We start from the raw sequence: 26,366 nt of genomic DNA, 5'->3' as shown, positions 1-26,366 counted from the left end.
AGCTGTTTCTTTTTCCTGTCTGTCATTTTCATGTTTGTAAAGTGGAATATGAATGGGAGAAACTGGCAAGACAATGAAGGAAGACAGCTAATGCCCGAAGTTGCTAAAGTCAATGCTCAGACCAAAGAGTTGCGGTGTCCAGGAGGAAGATGTTCCCGAAGTCTACATTGGACTTGCTTGCAAGGGTGTGCGAGGCTAAAGATGGAAAGGTTTGCATGGGAGTGGGAGGAAGTGTTGAGCCACAAAGAAGACAGGGTCCTGCTTGAGGATAGAAAGGAGTTATTGTTCAGTATGTGATTTGTTTCCCCAGTGTAGAGGAGGCCACACTGTCAAAAGAAAATACAATATACTATGCTTGCTTCTCTTATCTGTTCTGGTTCATTTCCCAACACTGCTGGATCTAGTTATGCAAAATGAACCAGAACAGATAAGAGAAGTATGCGTAGGGGAACATCTAGGCAATAGCGATCACAATATAATAAGGTTTAAGATAAAGATTGAGAAGGGCATAAGTAAGACAAAGACCAAAGTGCTAAATTGGAAAAAAAGGTGATTTTCAGGAGTAGAGGATGGAAATAGGGAAAATAAACTGGGAAAATTAACTGGTAAATAAAGAAATAGAACAGCAGTGGGAAATATTTAAAATGGTGATCAATAGAGTCCATGAGAAATATATCCCACTAAAAAGCAAGAACAAACTAGCCAATAATGATGTACCATGAATGAATAATGAAATAAGGGCAAAATTGAAACTAAAGAACAAGGCATACACTAAGTACATAGACAACAAAGAAGAGGATGACAAAAGGGAATATGAGAAGGTTAGGAAAGAAGTTAAAAAAAACTATTCGGAAGGCAAAGAGAAATTACAAAATTAAATTATCAAGGAATATAAAAATAAATAGTAAATTATTCTACAAACACATAAATAACAAATGGCCTCCTTCCGTGCTTTAACCATTCTATGATTTCATGACTCTATGTTACTTACTGAAAGAAATCTATCTAGGTTGTATTTGAATAAATCAATAGTAAACAATTTTACTATTGATTTATTCAATAGTAAAGTTGAGCCACAAAGAAGACAGGGTCCTGCTTGAGGATAGAAAGGAGTTATTGTTCAGTATGTGATTTGTTTCCCCAGTGTAGAGGAGGCCACACTGTCAAAAGAAAATACAATATACTATGCTTGCTTCTCTTATCTGTTCTGGTTCATTTCCCAACACTGCTGGATCTAGTTATGCAAAATGAACCAGAACAGATAAGAGAAGTATGCGTAGGGGAACATCTAGGCAATGGTGTTGTAAAATTGTTTACAATTGTCAACCCCAGTCCATCACCGGCATCTCCACATAATAAATCAATACTAACTGCTTTGGTCTCCCTAGGAAGTCTGTTTCTTAGAATCCACAACTCTTGATAAAATTAATGAATATTTAGAAGTTCATGAGTTAATCAAGGATTGCCAGCACAGATTTATTAAAGACAAGTCATGTTTGAGAAATTTGAAAAGTTTTTTGAAGAAGTGACCAATTAGTTAGATAAAGGAAAGGCACTAGATGTAGTGTATATAGATTTTCAAAAGGCATTCAATTAGATGTTTCACAAGGAGCTTGTTAGAAAAAAATCAGGTGCATAGTATAAGAGGAAATGTAGAAGTATCGATAGAAAGTTGATTGATGGACAGGGAAGAAAGTTACGGTAAACAGGTATTGCTCAGATTGGAGAATAATTGGAAGTGGTGTACTTGGGCACAGGCAGCACAATATTGCACCAATATCTATTTAAGCCCACCGACTCCCACAGCTACCTTGATTACACTTCATCCCACCCAGCTTCCTGTAAGGACTCTATTCCATTCTCCCAGTTTCTCCATCTCAGTCACATCTGTTCTGATGATGCCACCTTCCACACTAGTGCTTCCGATATGTCTTCTTTTTTCCTCAACCGAGGATTCCCCACCCCTGTGGTTGACAGGGCCCTCGACCGTGTCCATCCCATTTCCTGCATCTGCTCTCACCCCTCCCCCTTCCTCCCAGAACCACGATAGGGTCCCTGTTGTCCTCACCTTCCACCTCACCAGCCTCTACATTCAATGGATTATCTTCCACCATTTCTGTCCTTCCAGCACGACGTCACCACCAAACACATCATCCCCTCCCCTACCAGCATTCCGAAGGGACCATTCCCTCCCCGACACCCTGGTCCACTTTGCCATCACCCCCAACACTCGCTTCCCTTCCCATGCAAATGCAGGAGATGCAACACCTGCCCTTTCACGTCCTTCCTTCCCACCACCCAGAGGCCCAAACACTCCTTCCAGGTGAAACAGTGATTTACTTGTACTTCTTTCAACATAGTATACTGTATTCGCTGCTCATGATGTCGTCTCCTCTACATTCCGGAGACCTAACGCAGATTGTGTGATCGCTTTGCTGAACACCTCCGTTCAGTCCACAAGCGTGACCCTGAGCTTCCGGTCGCTTGCCATTTTAATTTTCCATCCCACTTTCACTCTGACCTCGGCCTCCTACACTGTTCCAATGAAGCTCATCGGAAGCTCGAGGAGCAGCACCTCATCTTTTGATTAGGCACTTTACAACCTTCCAGACTCAACGTTGAGTTCAACAACTTTAGATCATAATCACTGCTCCCATTTATTCGCACAGCTCGTGCTGGTAATGGTTCTGCTGTTTCCATTTACAACTCCTCTCAACCCATCATTTGTATCTTTACTTGTCCCATTACTTGTCCCTTTTGCCTTGCACCATCACCCCTTTTGTTATTTAATTAGTCCCGCTCTCCACCCTATCACAGGCCTTCTCTTTTGTTCTTTCCTTCCCACCACCACCTTTCTCTGCCCCTGTACTTGCTTGTAAACTGTTAAATCTCTAACTCCTTCCAGTTCTGATGAAAGGTTACTGACCTGAAACATTAACTGTTTTTCTCTCCACAGATGCTGCTTAACCCGCTGAGTGTTTCCAGCATTTTCTGTTTTTATACTGAAATTTGTTAATCACATAAAAGTAGAGAGTTTGGCAAACAGCGAGGAGGACTGTAAAATACTTCAGAAAGTCAGAAACAGATTAGCATAATGGGCTAGACAGGTGTTACTTAACGTGGATAAGTGTAAAGTAATACATTTTGGGAGGAAAAACAATGGGAATATATTCAAAGGAATGACATTGAAGGATGTGGCGAAACAGTGATCTGGTATTCAAATATATAATTCCCTGAAAGTGTGAGTTCAAGTAGATAAAGCCATAAAAGAGCCAACAGAATTTTTGGACATAAAGTATAACAGTAAAGAAACAACAATAAATTTGTACAAAGCATTGATTAGTCCACAGTTAGAATACTCTGCAGTTCTGGATGCCCAATTAAAGAAAGGATGTTAATGTTATATAGAAAGCATGCAGCATAGATTCACTAGGATAAGATGGGAAACCATAGTTATTAACAGAGATTTGAGATACTGGGACTATCTCCACTGGAGCAATAAGGCTAAGGAGATTTAGTAGAGGTTTCTTAAAATTGTGAATGGTTTTGGTAAGAGTGAATAAGCAAAGATTATCTCCTCTAGTTAAAGAGTCAATAACGACGGGTCATCAGCTTAAAATTGTCACTGAGAGTGAGGAAAGAGATTGGTAGAAATCTCTTTACACATAGGATCGTTGCAGAATGGAATGCTTTGGCACAGTTTCTGGTTGAGGCATCTTTCAGGAGAAAGGATAACTATTTGACGCAAACAAAGATACAGAGTTATGGGGAAAAACCAGGGCAGTGGGATTAGCTTTGAGCTGCTCTATCAAAGAGCCGGCCCAGACATGATGGGGTGAATGCAAAAAAGTCCTTTGTTGAAGTATTGGATGAGTTGAAGGATGATGTGATACTGAGGACCAAAGCAGCTGCGATGTAGATTAAGTTGATGCTACTGGAGAAAGGTCAAGAGAATACATAAAATGGCATGTGAGAACAGTGGTCACAGGAGTGTTGAATATCATGGATTAATGATCAAGAGGTGGACCAAAAAAAGAACCGGTGAAATGTTCACCTGGAATTGATGGAGAATAGGTCCAAGCTGGAGGCAGGTGCTGAGAGAGGAAATATGTCTGAATATAAAAATTGCTAGGAATAAACACCAGATCCATCCACATCTGGTAAGAAAATCTAGCTTTTTATTAACGACTGAGACGATGGGATAGAGAGCCACATCTCCAGGTTTGCCAACGACACAGATAGGCAGCATTGTAATCAGTGCAGATGGAAGCATAAAATTACGGTGAAATATTAATAAAGTGAATGTGCAAAATTAGAGCCAGAACTTTCAGAAGTGCAGTTAGAAAACATTTCTACACGCAAAGGGTAGTAGATGTTTGGAACTCTCTTATGCAAACGGCAGTTGATGCTAGTTCAATTGTTAATTTTAAATCTGAGATTGAAAGATTTTTGTTAACCAAAGGTATTAAGGAATACGGGGCTAAGGCAGATATATGGAGTTAGGTCACAGATCCACTATGATCTCACTGAATGGCTGAACGGGCTAAATGGCCTACTCCTGTTCCTTTGTTGTTTTGGCTAGGAGCACTTGGTCAGAACTATTTTTTAAAAAACATGCTGACTAACTGCTGTATATTTCCAGGATGTTCTACTTTTATTCAAAACACCGTTGAAGACTGAGGAAGAAGCAAACTCATTATAAGAATGCAGAAACGCCTTTTAAACAATCCACAATCCGTCCACACTGGTTGCTCTTTAAGCAGCTGCAGATTTTCTTTGCGTTTCCTCGGTCTCGTTTATCTATTGCTAACAGCTATTGTTATCGCCTTTTCAGGTCATTGATGCCTTTAGACGCTCCAAAAAAAAACAGTTGCCAAACAAAAGTTATCCCATAAGCGGGTGGACTGGACTGGACTCCCCCTCTCCTCCCCCCCCCCCCTAAGACCGAGCCCGCCCGCGCGCCGCCGCCCGCCTCTCCCCAGAGCAGCGCGGGCCCGCGCGCGACTGATTGACGTGTCGGCGGGATGGACTCTTCCCAGGGGAGGGAGGGAAGAAAGGAGTTAGAAAACCCACAGTCCTTGTAGACTATCTTTAACTGGTGCACAGAGATCCCATTGACATTTTATAGTATTGCAGTGTTATTGTTTATGAATGCGCCTGACTGGGTGGAGGAGGGAAGGGGCTGATCTTTATACAGTTACTTGATCCTCCCCCCCCCCCCCCCCGCGGCAGGTTGGTGTTGGTCGATGCCGAGTCTGTGTCTCGCGCTGCTGTCATGGCGCTCGCTCAGGGAGGCGGAAAGAAGAAAGTTTGTTATTATTATGACGGTAAGAGATGGCGCTGGGGCTGAGCCTGGGGCTGCAGAGGACAGAGGCAGGCTCCGAGTCCGAGTCCGCACGGCCCGGGCCTTGGTCTGAGCCTGAGCCTGGGCCTGGGCCTGGGCCTGGGCCTAACAGCAGGCCGGGCCGCAGCGGACTCTGTTGTCCCCGGTAAAGGCCGGAGGAGTGTGAAGAAGCGGCTGTTTTTCAAAGATGGAACCGGCCCCCCGGGGGGTCTCTGACTGCGGCGGCCTGGGCCGGAGTGATCCTCGATGTTATCGCTGACCCTCTCCTGTCCGGGTTCTCTCCCAGCGACTGACCGAGGAGCGGGTCGACGGGCGGCCTTCGCTTTCCAGACCGGGGGAGTGGGTCTGGCCCTGGATTGTGCCAGTCCAGGGAGTGGGGGCAGCTTTTATTCTTGTCGCTTTTCTCCCTCTTAAGTTGTTTGAATCAGCCCGAATTTTACAGTGCGGAAGAACCATTCGGCCCATCGCACCTGTACTGACTCCTACTTCCATCTCCTTGACCTCTCTCCAGATCTTGTTAAATTTTGCCTTTCCAAATATTTTTGTTTCCCTTTTAAAAGTTATTATGGATTCTGTCTACTTTGCCACCACTGGGTGCCCATCCTATGCCCTAAGAACCCTTTTGGTTGGCTGGTGGGGGGAGGGGAATATCCTAAGCTTTACCCCTGTTGGTGACAATCTTAAATTTCTACCATCTAGTTACTGATTCACCAACCAGTAGAAATAGTTTTTCCTGACTTACCTTAACAAAAGCTTTAAAAATTCTGAACACGTCTGTCAGATTGCTTTTGAACCTCCTTTATCAAAAGATGTTACAGGAGAAAGGTGAAACGATGGGTTTCCCAGGACATTGCTTTGTTTTACTAAACGGAGTCCCAGCTTCTCTAGCCTCTCCTCATGAATAAAGCCTCTCATTTTAGGGAATCTCTTCTGGCCTTGACATCCCTATATTGAAGCTTCACAAAACCAGATGCAGTATTCTAACTGCAACCTAAATTGAACAGAGGTTAACCATCAGCACTGGTTGACCTTTGTTCAAGTGGTTATTTGTGAGAGCCAACACCACAGGGATAATGCAGCCAATTCTAATCTGATCCTCACAAATGTCAGCACATGCAAACTTTTGTTTGGGGTTGCTTGATAGGGTTCAGGAGCAGGAATGATGGCTAATATCGCTGCCCCCCCCCCCCCCCGGCTTTAGGGATGCTAAAGCCAAGTGTAGTGCTCTGCTATTGCCTTGAATGAGAACAGCTAACTCGGTATAGAGCAGGGATTAAACCAGGGGACCATCCTGATCTGAAAGGGTTAGCTACTCACTTAGAGAAGTTATGTTAAATTTATATGGAACCTTGGTCAGACCACACTTAGAGTACTTTGCTCAGTTATGGTATCCATATTACAAAAAGGATAAAGAGGCACTGGAGAAGATGCAAGAAAGATTTATTAGGATGATATCGGAACTGAAAGGTTATAACTATCAGGAAAAACTGAACAGGCTGGGCCTTTTTCCTTTAGATAGGGTAGATGTAGAGAAGATGTTTCCACTTGTGTCCAAAACTAGGGGCAATAAATATAAGATAGGAACCAATAACTCCAATAAGGAATTCAGGAGAAACTTCGTCACTCAGTGGTTAGAATGTGGGACCTAGGGATGGGCAATAAATGCCGGCCTTGCCAGCGACGCCCACATCCCATGAATGAATAAAAAAAGACCTGCTACGACATGGAATAGTGTAGAATGACTAAAAGAATAATGAGGGAGAAATTAGAGTACGAGAGAAAGCTAGCTAGAAATATAAAAACAGATAGTAAGAATTTCTACAGGTATTTAAAAAGGAAAAGAGTAAGTAAAGTGAGTGTTGGTCCTCTGGAGAGTGAGTCTGGGGAATTAATAATGGAGAATAAGGAAATGGCGGATGAATTGAACAGATATTTTGTGTCCGTCTTCACTGTAATATGCCAGAAATAATTGTGAATCGAGGAGAAAGGGAGGGAGGAACTTAAAACATTTACAATCACCAGGGAAAGGGTTCTGAAAAAAATATTAGAACTAAAAGCTGACAAGTCTCCAGGTCCTGACTGACTTCATCCTAGGGTCTTAAAAGAAGTGGCTGCAGAGATAGTAGATGCATTGGTATTAATTTTCCAAAATTCCCTAGATTCTGGAAGTGTCCCATCAGATTGGAAAATAGTGAATGTAACTCCTCTATAGAAGGCAGAAAGCAAGAAACTACAGGCCAGTTAGCTTAACATCTGTCATAGGGAAAATGCTAGAATCTATTATTAAAGAGGTTATAGCAGGGCACTTAGAGAATCTCAGTGCAATCAGGCAGAGTAAACACGGCTTTGTGAAAGGAAAATCGTGTTTGACCAATTTATTAGAGTTCTTTGAGGAAGTAACAAGCAACATGGATAAAGGGGATCCTGTGAATGTGGTGCACTTGGATTTCCAGAAGGCTTTTGACAAGGTGCCACATCAAAGGCTACTACACAAAATAAGAGCTCATGGTGTAGGAGGTAACATTAGCATGGATAAAGGATTGGTTAGTTAACAGGAGACAGAGTAGGCATAAATGGGTCATTTTCAGGTTGGCAAGATGTAACGAGTGGAGTGCCACAGGGATCAGTGCTTGGGCCTCAACTATTTACAATCTATATCAATGACTTGGATGAAGGGACCGAATGTATGGTTGCTAAATTTGCTGATGACACAAAGGTAGGTAGGAAAATAAGTTGTGAAGAGGACATAAGGAGTCTGCAAAGGGATATAGATAGGTTAAGTGAGTGGGTAAAAATTTGGCAGATGGAGTATAATGTGGAGTATAATTAGGGATGGGCAATAAATGCCGGCCTCACCAGTGATGCCCACATCCCATGAACGAATTTTTAAAAAAAGTAGGTTTAAGGTCACAATCAGATCAGCCATGATCTTATCAAATGACAGAGCAGGCTTGAGGGGCCGAATGGCCTACTTCTCTTAATTTGTATGTTCGTATGCATTTAAGGGGAAGCTAGATAAGTATATGAGAGGGAGAAAGGAATAGAAGGATACATTGATGGGATGAGATGAAGAAAGGTGGGAGGAGGCTCATGTGAAGCATAAACATCTGCATATACCTGCATCGAATGGCCTATTTCTGTGCTGTAAATGCTATGTAACTGGATAAACACGGCTATCGAGAAAGCTGCCCGGTGCTGGGATATTTAATGACTGGCTGAGTCATGATGTAGCAAATAGTGGGCCTTTAGTGGTTATCAGCCTATTCTGTATAATTTTGAGATAAACAATTCATTTGTTACGTATTTTTAAACAATATTCTTGCACGGTCACTGGAGAACTTACTACAAAGTTAAATCAAGGTTTACAAAAATGTCCAATGTTGTTATTTTTGTTAAAACTGCATTCCTGAGTTTTTATCATGGGGAATGCTTCTTAAAATAAGTGAAGAAAACCAATTGCAATCAGGGTAGATATGAAGACACAGTACAGCCTACTTTAAAATGAGTCCTATTTAGTCAATTCCCAGTTGAAGTCAAAATGCTTCCATGTACTGACTACATTGCAAAATATATAAATGAAATCTTGCCTAAAATCAAAAAAATTAAGCTTATGGTTTAAAAAGATCCCTGCCCTTTTAAACTACAATAATGTACTAATCTAATAATTGAATAGTGCCTCAATGTTTGTACAAGTCTTAAGCACTTCTAGTTTATTAACATTAGCAAAAACTTCTCTTCCTGTGCTAATGTTTGAGATGTTATATGTATTGAAAATTTTACATTATCGTATAGTAAGTATAAAAATTTAAATTTTAAAGATTGAGTCAAATTGTATTAAATTCTGTCTCTTGGATTGTAATCAATACAATGGGTTATATATTTTTCACTGTGGTGTTTTCTGCTGCAACACCAGTCCAGCAGCTGGAAGGCTCAAATGTTTTATCTCCCAGAGAAAAAGCTGAATGAGAAAAAAACAAAAAGCTTTGAATGAGAAAAAGCCATGCAGCCCATTACTTCCACAGGCTATGTATAGTCTACCCTATGATGGACTCGATCACATTTATTTCATGTCCTGAGGGAAAATTCTCCTTTTTTTCCCCAGAGCAATCATGCAAAACTGCAGCATACGTACCATCCCTGCGGTTCCAGTTTTTAATCCTGCCTAGTTGCTTTCTGCAAATATTTCCTTAGTCACAGCAACATTGTGTCCCAGGAGTATTTGATTATCTCTGTCTATCCTGTAACCTTCAACCCAATACCTAGCTAGATATTTATGCAGTTCCTTTTTCAAGCAGTTAATCAACACTGCATTAACTTCTTTTGATGGAAGTCTATTCCACATGTCCACTGCAGGGTTGTCATGGATTTCAATAATGTGAAATCCAGCCTGCTTCTGGCCTTTTCCCTTTTTATTTGCTTTTGTATGTATTTTTATATTTCTTGTCTTATTCCCTATTTAATCTCTTTTTCCTGTTTTAATATCTTCCTCAGATTTGGTTTATTTGCTGGCTTGTTATTCATTGTTCTTCTCATTGAGCTTTCAAGCTGAACCAAATGATAGACAACCTTGATGTCCTGCTCCACCTTGAGCTTTAAACCCCATATCCAGTCCATTGCCAAAATTGCATATTTTCAGATCTAAGACATTACTCACCTCCATCCCTGATCATTCCAGCATCCTGCTAACCCACAACCCAAGTGCCCTGCACAAGCACTAACTTATCCAGAACTCTACTGTTTGCACTCGACAAGTCCAACTCACCCATCATCCAGTGTATTGAATTCAAAATCTTTGTCTATTTACAGATCCCTGCATGACCTCGAACCACTTTACCTCTGCAACTTCCTCTAGCCCGACATCCCAACTTGTACTGTCCACTCTGCTGAGTCTGGGCCTATGTCCTCACCCTCAGCTGTACCATTGGTGTCAGAGCCTTTTGTCATTATGGCTCTACACTCTGGAAATTTCTTCCCAAACTCCTCCACCTTGCTACATCTCTTGCCATCTTGAAAAGTCTCCTCTAAATTTAGTTCTTTGTCTGTAGCTTTGAACACGTGCCCAACCTCATTCTCCAAATTCTTGTTCAATGTCAATTTTTTTTTATTCGTTCATGGGATGTGGGCGTCGCTGGCGAGGCCAGCATTTATTGCCCATCCCTAATTGCCCTTGAGAAGGTGGTGGTGAGCCGCCTTCTTGAACCGCTGCAGTCTGTGTGGTGAAGGTTCTCCCACAGTGCTGTTAGGAAGGGAGTTCCAGGATTTTGACCCAGCGACGCTGAAGGAATGGCGATATATTTCCAAGTTGGTATGGTATGTGACTTGGAGGGGAACGTGCAGGTGGTGGTGTTCTCATGTACCTGCTGCTCTTGTCCTTCTAGGTGGTAGAGGTCGCAGGTTTAGGAGGTGCTGTCTAAGAAGCATTGGCGAGTTGCTGCAGTGCATCCTGTGGATGGTACACACTGCAGCCACTGTGCGCCGGGGTGAAGGGAGTGAATATTTAGGGTGGTAGATGGGGTGCCAATCAAGCGGGCTGCTTTGTCCTGGATGGTGTCGAGCTTCTTGAGTGTTGTTGGAGCTGCACTCATCCAGGCAAGTGGAGAGTATTCCATCACACTCCTGACTTGTGCCTTGTAGATGGTGGAAAGGCATTGGGGAGTCATGAGGTGAGTTACTCGCCGCTGAATACCCAGCCTCTGACCTGCTCTTGTAGTCACAGCATTTATATGACTGGTCCAGTTAAGTTTCTGGTCAATGGTGACCCCCAGGATGTTGATGGTGGGGGATTTGACGATGGTAATGCCGTTGAATATCAAGGGGAGGTGGTTAGTCTCTCTCGTTGGAGATAGTCATTGCCTGGCACTTGTCTGGCACGAATGTTACTTGCCACGTATGAGCCCAAGCCTGGATGTTGTCCAGGTCTTGCTGCATGCGGGCTCAGACTGCTTCATTATCTGAGGGGTTGCAAATGGAACTGAACACTGTGCAATCATCAGTGAACATCCCCATTTCTGACCTTGTGATGGAGGGAAGGTCATTGATGAAGCAGCTGAAGATGGTTGGGCCTAGGATACTGCCTTGAGGAATTCCTGCAGCAATGTCCTGGGGCTGAGATGATTGGCCTCCAACAACCACTACCATCTTCCTTTGTGCTAGGTATGACTCCAACCACTGGAGAGTTTTTCCCCTGATTCCCATTGACTTCAATTTTACTCGGGCTCCTTGGTGCCACACTCGGTTAAATGCTGCCTTGATGTCAAGGGCAGTCACTCTTACCTCACTTCTGGAATTCAGCTCTTTTGCCCATGTTTGGACCAAGGCTGTAATGAGGTCTGGAGCCGAGTGGTCCTGGCGGAACCCAAACTGAGCATCGGTGAGCAGGTTATTGGTGAGTAAGTGCCGCTTGATAGCACTGTCGACGACACCTTCCATCACTTTGATGATTGAGAGTAGACTGATGGGGTGGTAATTGGCCGGATTGGATTTGTCCTGCTTTTTGTGGATAGGACATACCTGGGCAATTTTCCACATTGTCGGGTAGATGCCAGTGTTGTAGCTGTACTGGAACAGCTTGGCTAGAGGCGCAGCTAGTTCTGAAGCACAAGTCTTCAGCACTACAGCCGGGATGTTGCTGGACTATAACTTGGTGTTGTAAAATTGTTTACAATTGTCAACCCCAGTCCATCACCGGCATCTCCACATCTTTGCTGTATCCAGTGCACTCAGCCGTTTCTTGATATCAGGTGGAGTGAATCGAATTGGCTGAAGACTGGCTTCTGTGATGGTGGGGATATCGGGAGGAGGCCGAGATGGATCATCCACTCTGCACTTCTGGCTGAAGATGGTTGCAAACGCTTCAGACTTGTCTTTTGCACTCACATGCTGGACTCCGCCATCATTGAGGATGGGGATGTTTCCAGAGCCTCCTCCTCCCATTAGTTGTTTAATTGTCCACCACCATTCACGACTGGATGTGGCAGGACTGCAGAGCTTTGATCTGATCCGTTGGTTGTGGAATCGCTTAGCTCTCTCTATAGCATGTTGCTTCCGCTGTTTAGCATGCATGTAGTCCTGAGTTGTAGCTTCACCAGGTTGGCACCTCATTTTTAGGTATGCCTGGTGCTGCTCCTGGCATGCTCTTCTACACTCCTCATTGAACCAGGGTTGATCCCCTGGTTTGTTGGTAATGGTAGAGTGAGGAATATGCCGGGCCATGAGGTTACAGATTGTGCTGGAATACAATTCTGCTGCTGCTGATGGCCCACAGTGCTTCATGGATGCCCAGTTTTGAGCTACTAGATCTGTTCTCAATCTATCCCATTTAGCACGGTGGTAGTGCCACACAACACGTTGGATGGTGTCCTCAATGTGAAGACGGGACTTCATCTCCACGAGGACTGTGGGGTGGTCACTCCTACCAATACTGTCATGGACAGATGCATTTGTGACAGGTAGATTGGTGAGGACGAGGTCAAGTAAGTTTTTCCCTCGTGTTGGTTCGCTCACCACCTTCCGCAGGCCCAGTCTAGCAGCTATATCCTTTAGGACTCTGCCAGCTCGATCAGTAGTGGTGCTACTCTTGGTGATGGACATTGAAGTCCCCCACCCAGAGTATATTCTGTGCCCTTGCTACCCTCAGTGCTTCCTCCAAGTGGTGTTCAACATGGAGGAGGACTGATTCATCAGCCGAGGGAGGTCGGTAGGTGGTAATCAGCAGGAGGTTTCCTTGCCCATGTTTGACCTGATGCCATGAGATCGAGCGTCAATGTTGAGAACTCCCAGAGCCACTCCCTCCTGGCTGTATATCACTGTACCGCCACCTCTGGTGGGACAGGACATACCCAGGGATGGTGATGGAAGGTCTGATTCTGTGAGTATGGCTGTGTCAGGCTGTTGCTTGACTCGTCTGTGGGACAGCTCTCCCAGTTTTGGCACAAGTCCCCAGATGTTAGTGAGGAGGACTTTGCAGGGTCGACTGGGCTTGGTTTGCCTTTGTCGTGTCCGGTGCCGGATGGTCCGTCCGGTTTTACTCTTATTATGACTTTTTAGCGAGATTTTACAACTGAGTGGCTTGCTCGGCCATTTCAGAGGGCAATTAAGAATCAACCACATTGCTGTGGGTCTGGAATCACATATAGGCCACGCCGGGTAAGGACATTAGTGAACCAGCTGGGTCTTTACGACAATCTGGTAGTTTCATGGCCACTATTACTGATACTAGTATTTTAATTCCAGATTTTATTTAATTAATTGAATTTAAATTCCCCAGCTGCCGTGGCAGGATTTGAACTCATGACTCCGGATTACTAGTCCAGTAACATAACCACTATGCTTCCGTACCCCTCTCTCATCACTGCTCCTACCACCGTGAAGTGTCATGGGATGTTTCAGTACATTAAGGGGCTATATAAGTGTACATTGTTAACTTTCTCCTCTTCATTTGTGTTGTGGTGCTTTCATTTTCTCTAGCACCTTTCGTCCTTTATGCTCACAATTGTTTTGAGTTGGTGGTTTATTTAATTCTGTCTGTTCCAACCACAGCCATAATTTTTTTAAATCAATTTCTCTGACTAAAGGTTGAGAGAGTTAGTTTTATGCTAATATAGACAGACTTCACCCATACTCCATATTGAGATTGTTGTTTTTGTATTTTCACACTCTTCTCCTTGGAGAATAACGTGAAGTAATGGAAGAATTTGCAGTCTGATAACTGCGTAATAGGCCTCAATGTGAACTCTCCTTCAATGGCTGATAATAAGATGGAAAGGGCTTAATTGTTACTGGTTATAAAATGTATAGATTCTATTACTTACAGAATTATTGTATGTTACAAAGCATTTTTAGTTCTACCACCATTATTATGAAATGTTAGGTTGCATTTCCCTGGCATGCATGTTCTACAAAGGCAAAATATTTGATTCTTGGAGTGCCAGCTTGAATGCTGACTTCATACCAATACAGCAAGTCCAGTAAGGTTTAGATCTGCGGTGTTACATTACTGTGGCTTCATTAACTATTTCATACATTGCTAGTCTAGAATTGTTCTTGTGTGTTCATTTTCCAATTTTGGCTTGATCTGGACGGGCACAGTTCATTATCTAAAGAAACAATTTTCAAATAAAAAATACTTATCAAAACACTTCAGTGGGAGGGCGGGGAAAAGTCTTTTCAATGTATGCCCATGAAAAGAAGGAAAAAATGGAGTTGGGGGGGTGGGGGGGGGGCTGCAGCTTTAAATATTAAAATTAACTGTTGAAAGGATAGATTGGTGTAGATTTTGGAAGGAATTGGAAGATTCTGTCAAAGCGTAGGGTCAAGGTGAAGTTTTTCATACCATTATGTGTCCCAGGAAGCAGTTTTTAATTGTCTTATTAAATGAGAAGCCTTATTTGAAAAGTTTTACTGTAGACCCTAGAAGTAATTGTACTGTGCTGATCTCGGGGAGGGTAGAATCTTATATACTCTATTTGGTAGTTGGCAGCGATTGCTGGTCTTTTTATGCTCGGCTAAGCCAGAACCACCTTGTTGTACCGGAATTGTGTTCATTCAGCAAATCTACAAGATGAACTGTAATTTTAAAAAGATGGTCTTTAGCCAATATGTAAAAAGCTGACTTTACTATGCTAAATATGGGTAAGCAAAGCACATTTACTTTTGATTGGATGTTCAGCGTGCTCTCTGAAATTTCAGTAAAACATAATGGGCCTGTGCATTGCTTTACGCACAGGCGCTGGTTATTTTTCATAGTATCATGGTAGATACAGCAGAGGAGGAGGCCACTGGGCCCATCGTGCCTGTGCCAGCTCTTCGAAAGAGCTATCCAATTAGTCCCATTACCCTGTCCTTTCCCCATAGCCGTGTAAATTTTTTCCCTTCAAGTATTTATCTAATTTCCTTTTGAAAGTTACTATTGAATTTCAGGCCTTTCAGGCAGTGCATTCCAGATCATTACAACTTGCTGCATTAAAAAAAAATGTTTCCTCACGTTGCCTCTGGCTGTTTTGCCGATCACCTTAAACCTGTGACCTCCGGTTACCGACCCTTCTGCCACTGGAAGCAGTTTCTACTTATTTATTCTGTCAAAACCATTCTCTATCAGATCTCCCTTAACGTTCTCTGTTCTAAGGAGAACAACTCCAGCTTCTTCAGTCTTCCCACATAATTGAAATCCCTCACCCCTGATACCATTTGAGTAAATCTCTTCTTTACCCTTGCTAAGACCTTGACATCCTTCCGAAAGTGTGGTACCCAGAATTGAGCACAATACTCCAGCTGAGGCCTAACGAGTGTTTAATAAAGGTTTAGCCTAACTTCCCTGCTTTTGTACTCTTTGCCTCTATTAATAAAGCCCAGGATCCCATATACTTTTAACAGCCTTCTCAATTTGTCCTGCCACCTTCAAAGGTGTGTGTATGTCACCCCCAGGTATCTCTGTTCCTGCATCCCCTTTAAAATTGTACCGTTTAGTTTATATTGCCTCTCCTCATTCTTCCGACCAAAATGTACCACTTCACACTTCTCTGCTTTAAATTTCACCTGCCATGTGTCTGCCCATTTCACCATCTGTCTATGTCCTCTTGAAGTTTGTTACTATCCTTCACATTGTTTACTACAATTCTGAGTTTCATGTCATCTGCAAACTTTGAAATCATATCCTCTATACCCAAATCTAGGTCATTAATATATATCAAATAGAGCAGTGGTCCTAATACTGACCCCTGGGGAATATCACTGTATACTACCCTCCAGTCTGAAAACAAGCGTTCACCACTACTCTCTGCTTTCTGTCCCTTAGCCAATTATGTATCCACATAGCCACTGACCCTTTAATCCCATGGGCTTCAATTTTGCCAACAAGTCTAATATGTGGTACTTTATCAAATGCCTTTTGAGAATCCATGTGCACAACATCAACCGCATTACTCTCATCAATCCGCTCTGTTACTTCAAAGAATTCAATTAAGTTCGTGAAACATGATTTTCCTTCAACAAATCCATGCCGACTTTCATTTATTAGCCCATACTTTTCCAAGTGCCAATTAATTTTGTCCTGGATTATTGTCTCTAAAAGTTTCCCCACCACCAACATTAGGCTGACTTGCCTGTAATTGCCGGGTTTATCCTTCTCCCTTTTTTGGAACAGAGGTGTATCATTTGCAATCCTCCAATCCTCTGGCACCGTCCCCATATTTTGTAGAATGGCCTCCTTCTGTGCTGTAACCATTCAGCCCATTGAGCCTGTGCAGGCTGTTTGTAAGAGCAATCCAGTTAGTACCATATCCCTTGTTCTGCAAATTTTTTCTCTTCAAATATTTATCCAGTTCCCTTTTGAAAGCCACAATTGAATCTGCATCCATCACCCTTTCAGGCAGCGCATTCCAGATCATAACTACTCGCTGCGTAAAAGAGTTTTTCCTAATGTCACCTTTGGTTCTTTTGCCAATCACCTTAAATCTGTGTCCTCTGGTTCTCGATCCTTCTGCCAATGGAAACAGTTTCTCTTTATTTACTTTATTTAAACCTGTCATGATTTTAAACACTTCTATTAAATCTCCTCTCAATCTTCTCTGCTCTAAGGAGAACAGCTTCTCCAGTCTATCCACGTAACTGAAGTCCCTCATCCTTGGAACCATTCTAGTAAATCTTTGCTGCACCCTCTCTAAAGGCCTTCACATCCTTCCTAAAGTGCAGTGCCCAGAGTTGAACACAGTTGTGTCCAATGACTCCAGTTGTGGCTGAACCTTATAAAGGTTCAACATAACTTCCTTTCTTTTGTACCCTATGGGCTCGATTTTACAGGTAAATTGCAGGTGCGTTGGGGGTGGGGGGCTGCGAAAATTGCAGAAATGCAGAGCGGGTTCGGAAGCCGGCTCCAACCCGCCGACTTCTGAGTTCCCCATGGATGCACCAGTGCGCGTGCAGGCGTCCCGAACCCAGAAGTGCCCCGACTTCCCCCTCCCCACCCCCCGGACCCGATGTTGCAGCTCCTGTCGGCAGCCAGCCTGTCAATCAGCGAAGCCTAGAAAGAACTTTAATCACCATCAATTACGTTGCAATCGTGTCGGAAATGGTAAGTTTTGTTTATTCGGGTTTGCCGAGCGCACCTTCACCCCCCCCCCCACCGCTGCCAAACCGCCACCATTTCAGAATTGAGCCCTGTGTCTCTATTTATAAAGCCCAGGATCCAGTATGCTTTTTTAACCACTTTCTCAACCTGACCTGCCACCTTCACAGATTTGTGCACATATACTCCCAAGTCTCTCTGTTTCTGCACCCCCTTTAGAATTGTACCATTTTGTTTATATTGCCTCTCCTCATTCTTCCTGCCAAAATGTATCACTTCGCACTTCTCTCCATTAAATTTCATCTGCCTTGTGTCCGCCTGTTCCACCAGCCTCTCTGTCCTCTTGAAGTCTATCACTATCCTCCTCACTGTTTAATACACTTCCAAATTTTGTGTCATCTGCAAATTTTGAAACTGTGCCCTGTACACCCAAGTCCAAGTCATTAATATATATCAAAAAAAGCAGTGGTCCTAGGACCGACCCCTGGGAAACACCACTGTACACCTTCCTCCAGTCCGATAAACAACCATTCACCACTACTACTCTTTGTTTCCTGTCACTTAGCCAGTTTCGTATCCATGCTGCCACTTGCCCCTTTTATTCCATGGACTTCAATTTTGCTGACAAGCCTATTACGTGCCACTTTATCAAATGCCTTTTCAAAGATCATTATCTATGGGGGTTTGGAAGATTGTACCCATAGCCTCCACAATTTCCACCCTTACTTCCCTCAGTAACCTAGGATGCATCCCATCTGGACCAGGTGACTTTTCTACTTTGAGTACTGCCAATCTTTTAAGTGCCTCCTCTTTAACTATTTTTATCCTATCCAATATCGCTACTACCTTCTCCTTTACTGCTACAATAGCAGCATCCTCTTTAGGGAAGACAGATGCAAAGTATTCATTTGGTTCCTCAGTCATGCCCTCTGCCTCCACAAGAAGATCTTTTTTGTTCCTAATCGATCCCACTCTTCTTTTGACTGACCGTTTACTATTTATATGTTTATAAAAAGACTTTTGGGTTCCCTTTTATGTTAGCTGCTAATCTATTCTCCATACTCTCTCATTGGCCCTCTTATCCCCATTTTAAGATCTCCTCTGTACTTTCTGTATTCAGCCTGGTTCTCTACTCTATTATGAACTTTATATTGGTCATAAGCCTCCTTTTTCTGTTTCATTTTAATCTCTATATCTTTAGTCATCCACAGAGCTCTAGTTTTGGATGCCCTCCCTTTCCCCCTCGTAGGGATGTGTCTACTTTTTACCTGAACCAACTCCTCCTTGAAATTCTCCCATTGTTCAATTACTATTTTGCCTGCAATTTTTGATTCCAGTCCACCTTGGCAAGATCCCTTTTTAACTCATTGAAATTAGCCCTCCTCCAGTTAAGTATTTTCACTGTTGATTGTTTCTTGTCCTTTTCCACAACTATTCTAAACCTAATATGATCACTGTCCCCGAAATGCTCCCCCACTGAAACATGCTCCACCTGCCCCAATTCATTCCCCAGAACTAGATCTAGCACTGCTTCCTTCCTCGTTGGGCTGAAAACACACCAAGCTTGGTAAAGCTCAACATTCAGAATGTGAAAGTTTTATAGTATATAGGTTTTGTCCTTCCAATCGTGGATTGTGTTTGTTCGATGATTATTTTGAATGTAGTTTACTCTTCATTCAAAATTGTTTGTTTCAAATTATTGGATGATTCAATTTTTTTTTAGTGCAAAATAAAACTTTGAATTAACAGGAATAGACTGAGAGTGAAGTACTTGTGGCTGCAAGTTTCTTGATGATGGGATCAATTTTACGTAAATGAAGAATATACAATAAGTGTATGTATAACATTAAAGCCCATCCGCATAAGTATACATCTTTTCCTGTAGCGCTAAGTAAGTGTGGTGACATGGAAAATTAAGATTTCCTGGACATTCTGGAAGAGGAGTTCAAGTAAAATTATATTTAGTCACAAAGATTCATTAAAATGGAATTCTTTAGCATTTTATATTGACCATAATCTTTTCTGTTCTCCACACATGCATAGAGCATTGTTCTCTAAAAGGCTCGATTTTGATTTTGCAATAATGGGAAGGGGAAGGCAAAGTTTTATGAATAGGTAAAAGCAAGTTTTCAATAAAAGTGCAGGTGATTCCTTTTTCTTTAAACGTGTTTCCACAACATTTATTCCCTTATGTAGAGTTCACAGTGAGCTATTAGTTTTTTTTTGTTGCACAATGTATTTTATTTAATGGAGCATTGTCCATAGTATAAAGTATTCATACAGTTATCTGTAATGTCGATGCATTGTTCAAAAAACAGCAGTCGTACAAAAGTAATTGCAGTTTAGAATGGACAACCAAATGTGTAAATCGTGTAATAAATTGAAATTTATTCATTTATTAAATGTGTTTAGATAGAAATTGGTTTTGGCTTTTCAGTTACTACTTACTTAACAGAAATAGTCGCTTATCAGGTATTCACTTAAGTGGAGTTGACAGTACTGATGTAGGTAAGTTTTTTGCTTTTGACCAAAAGACCGAAGGAGCATTGAAATTTGTATGTGATAATTCTGAGATTGTAGCAATATTGCCAAATGTAGCAAGCAGGTTCAAAACACATCTGATGATTTTTCTTCTTCACTTACTAATTCAAAATATTTTTCTGAAATAAATTAATGGTCATTAACAACTTAGAGACAGAGGGTCAGTACTTTTAGTACAGGCTGCTTCACTTCCTCCCCACCCCCAATCAAAACAATTGGAAAGGAGAGGAAAACCCCCTAGTTGATGGGAAACATTCTCACAGCATTCATTTTTTCTCTTTGTTGAGACCTGCCATTTTGGGGGTGATTTTAGGAGGCAAATGCGGGTGCATTGGAGGCGAGGGAGTTCTGCAAATCGCGCACATCCTGTTCAGGTTCGGAAGCCGGCTCCAACCTGCCGGCTTCCGAGTTTCCCAGGGACCCACCTGTGTGCGTGCGGGCGACTCGAAACTGGAAGTCCTGCTGGCAATTAAAGCCGGTGGGATGACAGTTTTAAAGAGCCAATTGTACCTCATTGAGGTACTTAAGGCATTTTACCTGTGAAAGAGTAAGTCATTAGAAAGATCGTTAACTTACCTGGGCGGCTTGCTCACCGCTTCTGATTGATGCCTGGTGAAATCAGGCATGAAGGGCCAGATCAGGGAGAAAGAAACTAAATAAATTAAATAAAAAGACATGCACCTACCTTTGAAACCTGTTCTGATGTCTCCCGCTCCGATGTCAATCAGGCTAGCTGCCGGGCACAAAACTCGGAGATGACATTAATCATCAGCAATCAACGTGCAATCGTGTCGGAAACGTTAAGTTTGGTTCATTCGGGTTTGCCATGTGCCCAGTTGGCGCCCCCCCGGTGCCAACCCGCCTCCCCGCTAATATCGGGGCTTTTGTGTCTCTTTATGCCAAGCAACTACTCCAACAGAAAGTGGCTTTCAGAAAAATCCAATTTTGGCATGGCTAATCTGCAGGTGCCTAAGCTGGAAAAGTCAGCACTATCTGAGAGATACTTGCGTGCTAAGCACCACCCAGGTTGGTCCCAAATACCAATTTCTGATTTCTATATGGATTTGTTCCATAATGGACCCATAATCTACATAATTGGAACAGCTTCCTGGTCTGAGAACAGACATTATTCAAAATGGGGGAGCTTCATTGTAAGGGAGATGAATATTAAGGTGACTTCTACCAAGTAAAGGGAAAAATAATCTATTTACTTTGCTTAGGAACAGTTTATTTTGCAGAACAGAATGAATTTTTTGAACTACAGGTACAGTGTAGTGTTGCTCTTTTCACTGGCAATGCAAAATGGATGTAACTAAACTTGTGTTCTGTACGTACTTCAGCAATATGTGTTTACCAACAGGTGAGGTCTGTTATTCTGATATAGTGGCTGAATGGATTTGGTGTGAGCAGAGCATTGTTTAAAAGGAACTCAACCTCAATGTAATTACTTTATTACACTGTTCACTCTTCTCAATACTGTGAATGTTTATTGCTTTATTTTTTTCTGGTCCATGCACTCTAATTAATTTATTTAGTTCATATGGATTTACATGTGACTGCAATTCAACTGCATTTGACAATTTCAGGCAGCAAAAATAAGCTTTAACCTGAGGAATAAGACCTATTGGCCCCGAGGCGGGATGGCAGCCGTGGGGGGGGGGCGGCGGCGGCGACTGGGCGCGTGGGTAACCCGCCCAGTGGAATCGGTCTGTTCCCCACGCGATCGCGGGTAAATTGAAGGCACTTACTGTGGCTTCCGGGTTTCCCGTCGTCAACCTGCGCAGCGGGCGGACTGCGCACCCACATCACAGGCTGTTAGCTGGAGGAGCCCTATTTAAAGGGGCAGTGCTCCAATGCTGCTCCTGCAGCAAACAGCCAAAAGTACAGCATGGAGCAGGCCAAGTGAAAGGCTGCTCCCAGATTTAACTATGCCTCACTCCAGGTCCTAATGGATGGTATGAGGAGGAGGAGGGAGATTTTCTACCCAACAGACGGGAGGAAGTGGCCTGTCTCTGCCACCAAGAAGGCCTGGCTCGAGGTGGCAGAGGAGGTCACCAGCAGCAGCAACGTCTCCCACGCATGGATCCAGTGCAGGAAGCGCTTCAATGACCTAACTAGGTCAGCCAAAGTGAGTACACTTACTCATTCTCCTACCCTCCCGTCTTCCACATCACCACCCCCACTCCACAACTCCTTCTGCACTGCCAACACTACTCTATCACATCACTCCTCACTCCCACTCAAACCTCATCTTTAACTTACCTGCGTTTACTCACCTCCCCAGTACTCATCCCAACGCTACCACTCAACCCAATCCTCATACAATGTCATGGCTTTGTCTCATATTCACCCTATGGTACATCTTTTTCATGGTCAGCCTCACCTAAATCAATGCATTCAGCGGTTGGCCACGTCACCATCCCTCGCTCACGCCCTCTCTACTTTCTCCCTTTATAGGAGAAGAGAGCCTGGAATGTACGGGAGAGGGCGAAGACCGGAGGGGGGCCGCAACATTAGGCTGTCCTCACGGACGCGGAGCAGGAGGCTCTTGAACTGAGCTGCACCCTCAAGTGCCTGTCCATTGGGGATGCCGAGACTGCCACCCGACAAACGGCTGGTGACAGAACTTTAACCTTCAGCACTCAATAGCAAATGATGTTAACATGCCTTGACATCTTCAGCACCTCAACATCTGTTCTCTTACAGGGCCTTCAGCGACTGCCGTGACGGTGGAGGGCGATTCCTCAGAGGACCTGCCGGCCTCTGAGGGGGCACCGTCACATCTGAGCGAGCCATCCACCATCGCAGATACACACACCTCGGTGGGTCGCACATGTGAGCACGAGCAGACACTGGTGACGGGGCAGCTGTGGCGAGTCCGCGTCGGTGGGAGCACTCTTCTCCAGGCTCTGCTGAGCTGGACACAGATGCTGAGCCCTGGGGGCCATCCTTGAAAAGGAGAATGATCGAGGGGCAGCAGCACATTTGCGAGGTGCTGGCACAGGTGCCATGCGCACTCTCCACAATCGCGCAGATGATGGAGGAGTCCAACTCCTGCATGAGTAGGATGGTGGCACAGGTACAGGAGGGCATCTCTGAGATACTGTCGCAGATAAGTGCGGGAATGTCTACAATGAAGGGAAGGCTAGCCTCCATCAAGCTTCAAGCACGGCTCACCAATGAGTCCATTGAGGCCCTGACAACGGCCTTTCAGACTCAGGATGAGCAACTTTCTGCCGCCTTAAACAGGCAGGCTGATGCATTAGCACTGGGCCTTAAAAGGTTTCACACATGTCCTCCAAACTGTCGTCCAGCAGGGTGGTAGGAGTGATGTAGGCCTGGCCCAGGAGAGGGATGATGGCGAAAGGGGACATGGAAGTGGGGACGCCACTCAAAGCACTCCCACGTCTCACCCGTTGCCTCCCTCTCAACCAGTACCCACAATGTTGCCACCTCTCCAGGTGGTCGAGTCTGCCCCTGCATAGGTGCAGGTGGAGCAGTCTTTGGAGGGGCCCTCACGGGCACCAAAACCCAGAGGGCGTAGGCCCAAAGCATCTAATCGGTCAGGGTATGAACAAGAGCAACCTGCCACTACCTCTGCTGCAGCCACAGGGGAAACCACGTAGGAGTACTTGTAAGCGTATGGCAAAGGTTTTGTGAGCACAAAGGGAATGCACAAGGGTATTTGACGGTTTGTCATTTTTAAAATTTATATTTGATTTTTGTTAATGGCACATTAAATATTATTATTGTCACCACTACCGCCACATCTTGGCCATTCTTGACTGGCTTGTGTTATAAGTCCCTTTCATGAGGTTCACCATGAACACCCACGCTTGATGCCACCCATTGGGTCACCCTACAGTGGGTGTATGTGTAGTTGCAGGACTATTTTGTGCAGGTGCCTGTGGCGCAGCACTGTGTTGTGGAGCTCCATGTGGCGGAGGTGGACGGCGTGCCTGGCGAGGCTGGTGATGTTGCTCGTCCTCGGATGAAGAGATGAATGCAGTTATGGCGTCCCCCATCCTGACGGTGTGAGTTTGAGGGGGTCCGCAAAGTAGGTAACTGTGTTTGCACAGCAGAGTTTAGGGTATAAATTAATAATTTTGAGAGGAAAGACAAAGGTGTTGCAGCCAAAACTTTGTCTGAAGTGACAGTGCCCTGCTGCAATAAATGAGGTACTCCGCCCCCCCACCCCCACCCCCCAAACAGGATCCTTCAAAATTGCAACCCTGCCAAAATCTCCGGTCAATGAGGTCTGTCGAGTACCTCAACTACCTAAATAACAATGTAAATTATCATCCCGCCGGCTTTAATTGCCGGTGGGAGTCCCGCATGCGGGAGCTGCGTGCGCATCCGAATGTGTCATTGGGGAACCTGGACATCGGTGGGTTGGAGCCGGGCTCTGAACCTGCTTCGGGATTCCGCCGTTTTAGGAGCCCGCCCGCCCCTAACGCACCCGCTCGGCTGTCCAAAAATCGGACCCACTGAGTTTCTTTTTCCCTTAATATTAGGTTGTTTAGGCTTGACAGTAAAGGTGTTTTATGCCTTTAAATTATTGTTGGAAATGTTATTTGATCTTATGCCAGCAATTTGATTTTTAAAATTTTTTAAATATATATATATATATATATATACTGGTCACCCTCCACTTTTTACAATGAGTTTTGGATCCACACTGTATATTAACTTATTTTTTAACAGGTGTAATATTTGATAGTTTTAACATAAGTGATAATTGAGCAAGAAAAATCAGCTGCTTTTAAAAAAAAACTCCCCACCATAAATATACACTTTGCCATGAATGGCTGTTTGTGTATAATAAGGTTTGAATTTCCTAGTGCCCATATTTCCTCTCATCCATAAATATAATCCTAGTAAAGGCTTATGGAATTCTTGCCAGCCTTGGCAATATGTATAAATGAATGCTGCTTGACTGATTTATTCTTGTGCCAAAATATTGAGTTTCAGAGTCACAAAGAAATGTTGGTTGATATTTCAATAACTAGTCCCATGCAGTCGTCTTTCTGAAATTTAATAAGCTATTGTTGGATACATTTTGCAAGCTAACATTGCTGCTTCTTTGTTCTCTGCATTGTCCTGTGTATTGAAGCGTGTGATTGCATTTCTAAGAAAATACTTTTTAATATTTAATTTCTTATGGAGTATGTTGAGAATGCAAAGTATGCTGCTTAATGAATGATTTTTTTTCCCACTGGATAAGTATTTACAATATTTTATCATTTATCATACGGAGAAGAATCTTTAAGAATCCCTTTGATGTAGGCTAAGATATAGTGCATCATTTCACGATAATTCAACTGGAGAGCAACTTCAGAGTGGATTCCTTAATTTTCCCAAGTTCTGTCCTTGTAGACCTTGTTGACAGCAACAACAATGTATTTATATCGTGCATTTAATGCAGAGAAACATCCCAAGGTACTTCAGAGGAAGAAATGAATGGCCACTCTGCCTTAGTAGGACTGTGACTGAAAGCCTGGTTGAAGAGAGATGTTTTGGGAAGGCAGAGAGTATTGAGTAGGTAAAGAGAGGGGTAGAGGCAGAAGGGTTTAAGGAGAGTCCCAGAGAGTAGAGCTGAAGAAGCTGAAGGCTCTGCTACCAATGGCAAAATAGGGAAGAGGCATGGATCCACAGAAGGCCAGAATCAGAGTACTTGAGGGCACAGGAAGAAATGTAAGGTTGAAGGAGGTTGCAGAGGTAAGCTGGGGCAAGGCCGTGATGGGGTTTGTAGATGAATATTTTAACTTGCATGCGTTGGGGGACAGGGAGCCAGTAAAGGGTAATGGGCAAGTAGCGTTCAGTGCAGAATAGGATACAGGCAACAGAGTTTTGGATGATTTGATGTTTGAGTGGAGTTTGGGAAGCCAGCGAGTAGAGTTCTTAGAGTTTTATGCAGTGTAGATATGTGTGAAGTTCTTCAAAGTCTACTGCATCAGCCTTTTGGCGATAGCCAATTTATATTGTCATTTGTAAACCAGTGTTTCTAGTTTCTAATATGCTCTGACTTTGAATTGTGAACAATGTGGACTGCTCATGTAGTAGATTCTTCCAGTCCGGTGACATTCTGGAATACGCAAGCAAGGTGAAGGCATGATTGGCAGTGTTATTGCCAGATACTCGTAGTGTGTACTTTAGTGGCATGTTTTGTGATTTAGTAGGATGCTTTTTTCAAATTGGTGCAAGGTGGAAACTGTTTCACACTCCTGCCTATGCTATATCTCATCTGGGAGTACTTAATGGCCTACTGGGTGCCAAGTGTATTAAAATATTCCATTTCCCAGCATTGATAGCATCACAATAGTATGATTCACAAAGTCCTCAATCTGACAAGTTTTGCTATCTTGAACTACTGGTTTTCAGATTGAAGCTTGCTATAGTTCAAAGTACAAGTATGATCAA

At 43.4% G+C, this 26,366-nt stretch overlaps 1 protein-coding gene across 1 annotated transcript in view; it reads left to right on the top strand.

Moving 5' to 3' along the window:
• The first annotated feature begins 5,221 nt into the window (after positions 1-5,221).
• Positions 5,222-26,366, top strand: part of LOC137321878 (histone deacetylase 2) — a 62,978-nt gene continuing 41,833 nt past the window's right edge. Inside the window, exon 1 of the mRNA XM_067984691.1 lies at positions 5,222-5,327. Coding sequence (XP_067840792.1) covers positions 5,276-5,327 — 52 coding nt within the window. The 5' untranslated portion in view covers positions 5,222-5,275. The remainder of the gene's footprint in view (positions 5,328-26,366) is intronic.

Source organism: Heptranchias perlo, chromosome 5, assembly GCF_035084215.1.
Source record: "Heptranchias perlo isolate sHepPer1 chromosome 5, sHepPer1.hap1, whole genome shotgun sequence".
NCBI lineage: Eukaryota > Metazoa > Chordata > Chondrichthyes > Hexanchiformes > Hexanchidae > Heptranchias > Heptranchias perlo.
Note: the sequence above shows the minus strand (reverse complement) of the source record. Positions and strands in the feature narration are given on the sequence as shown.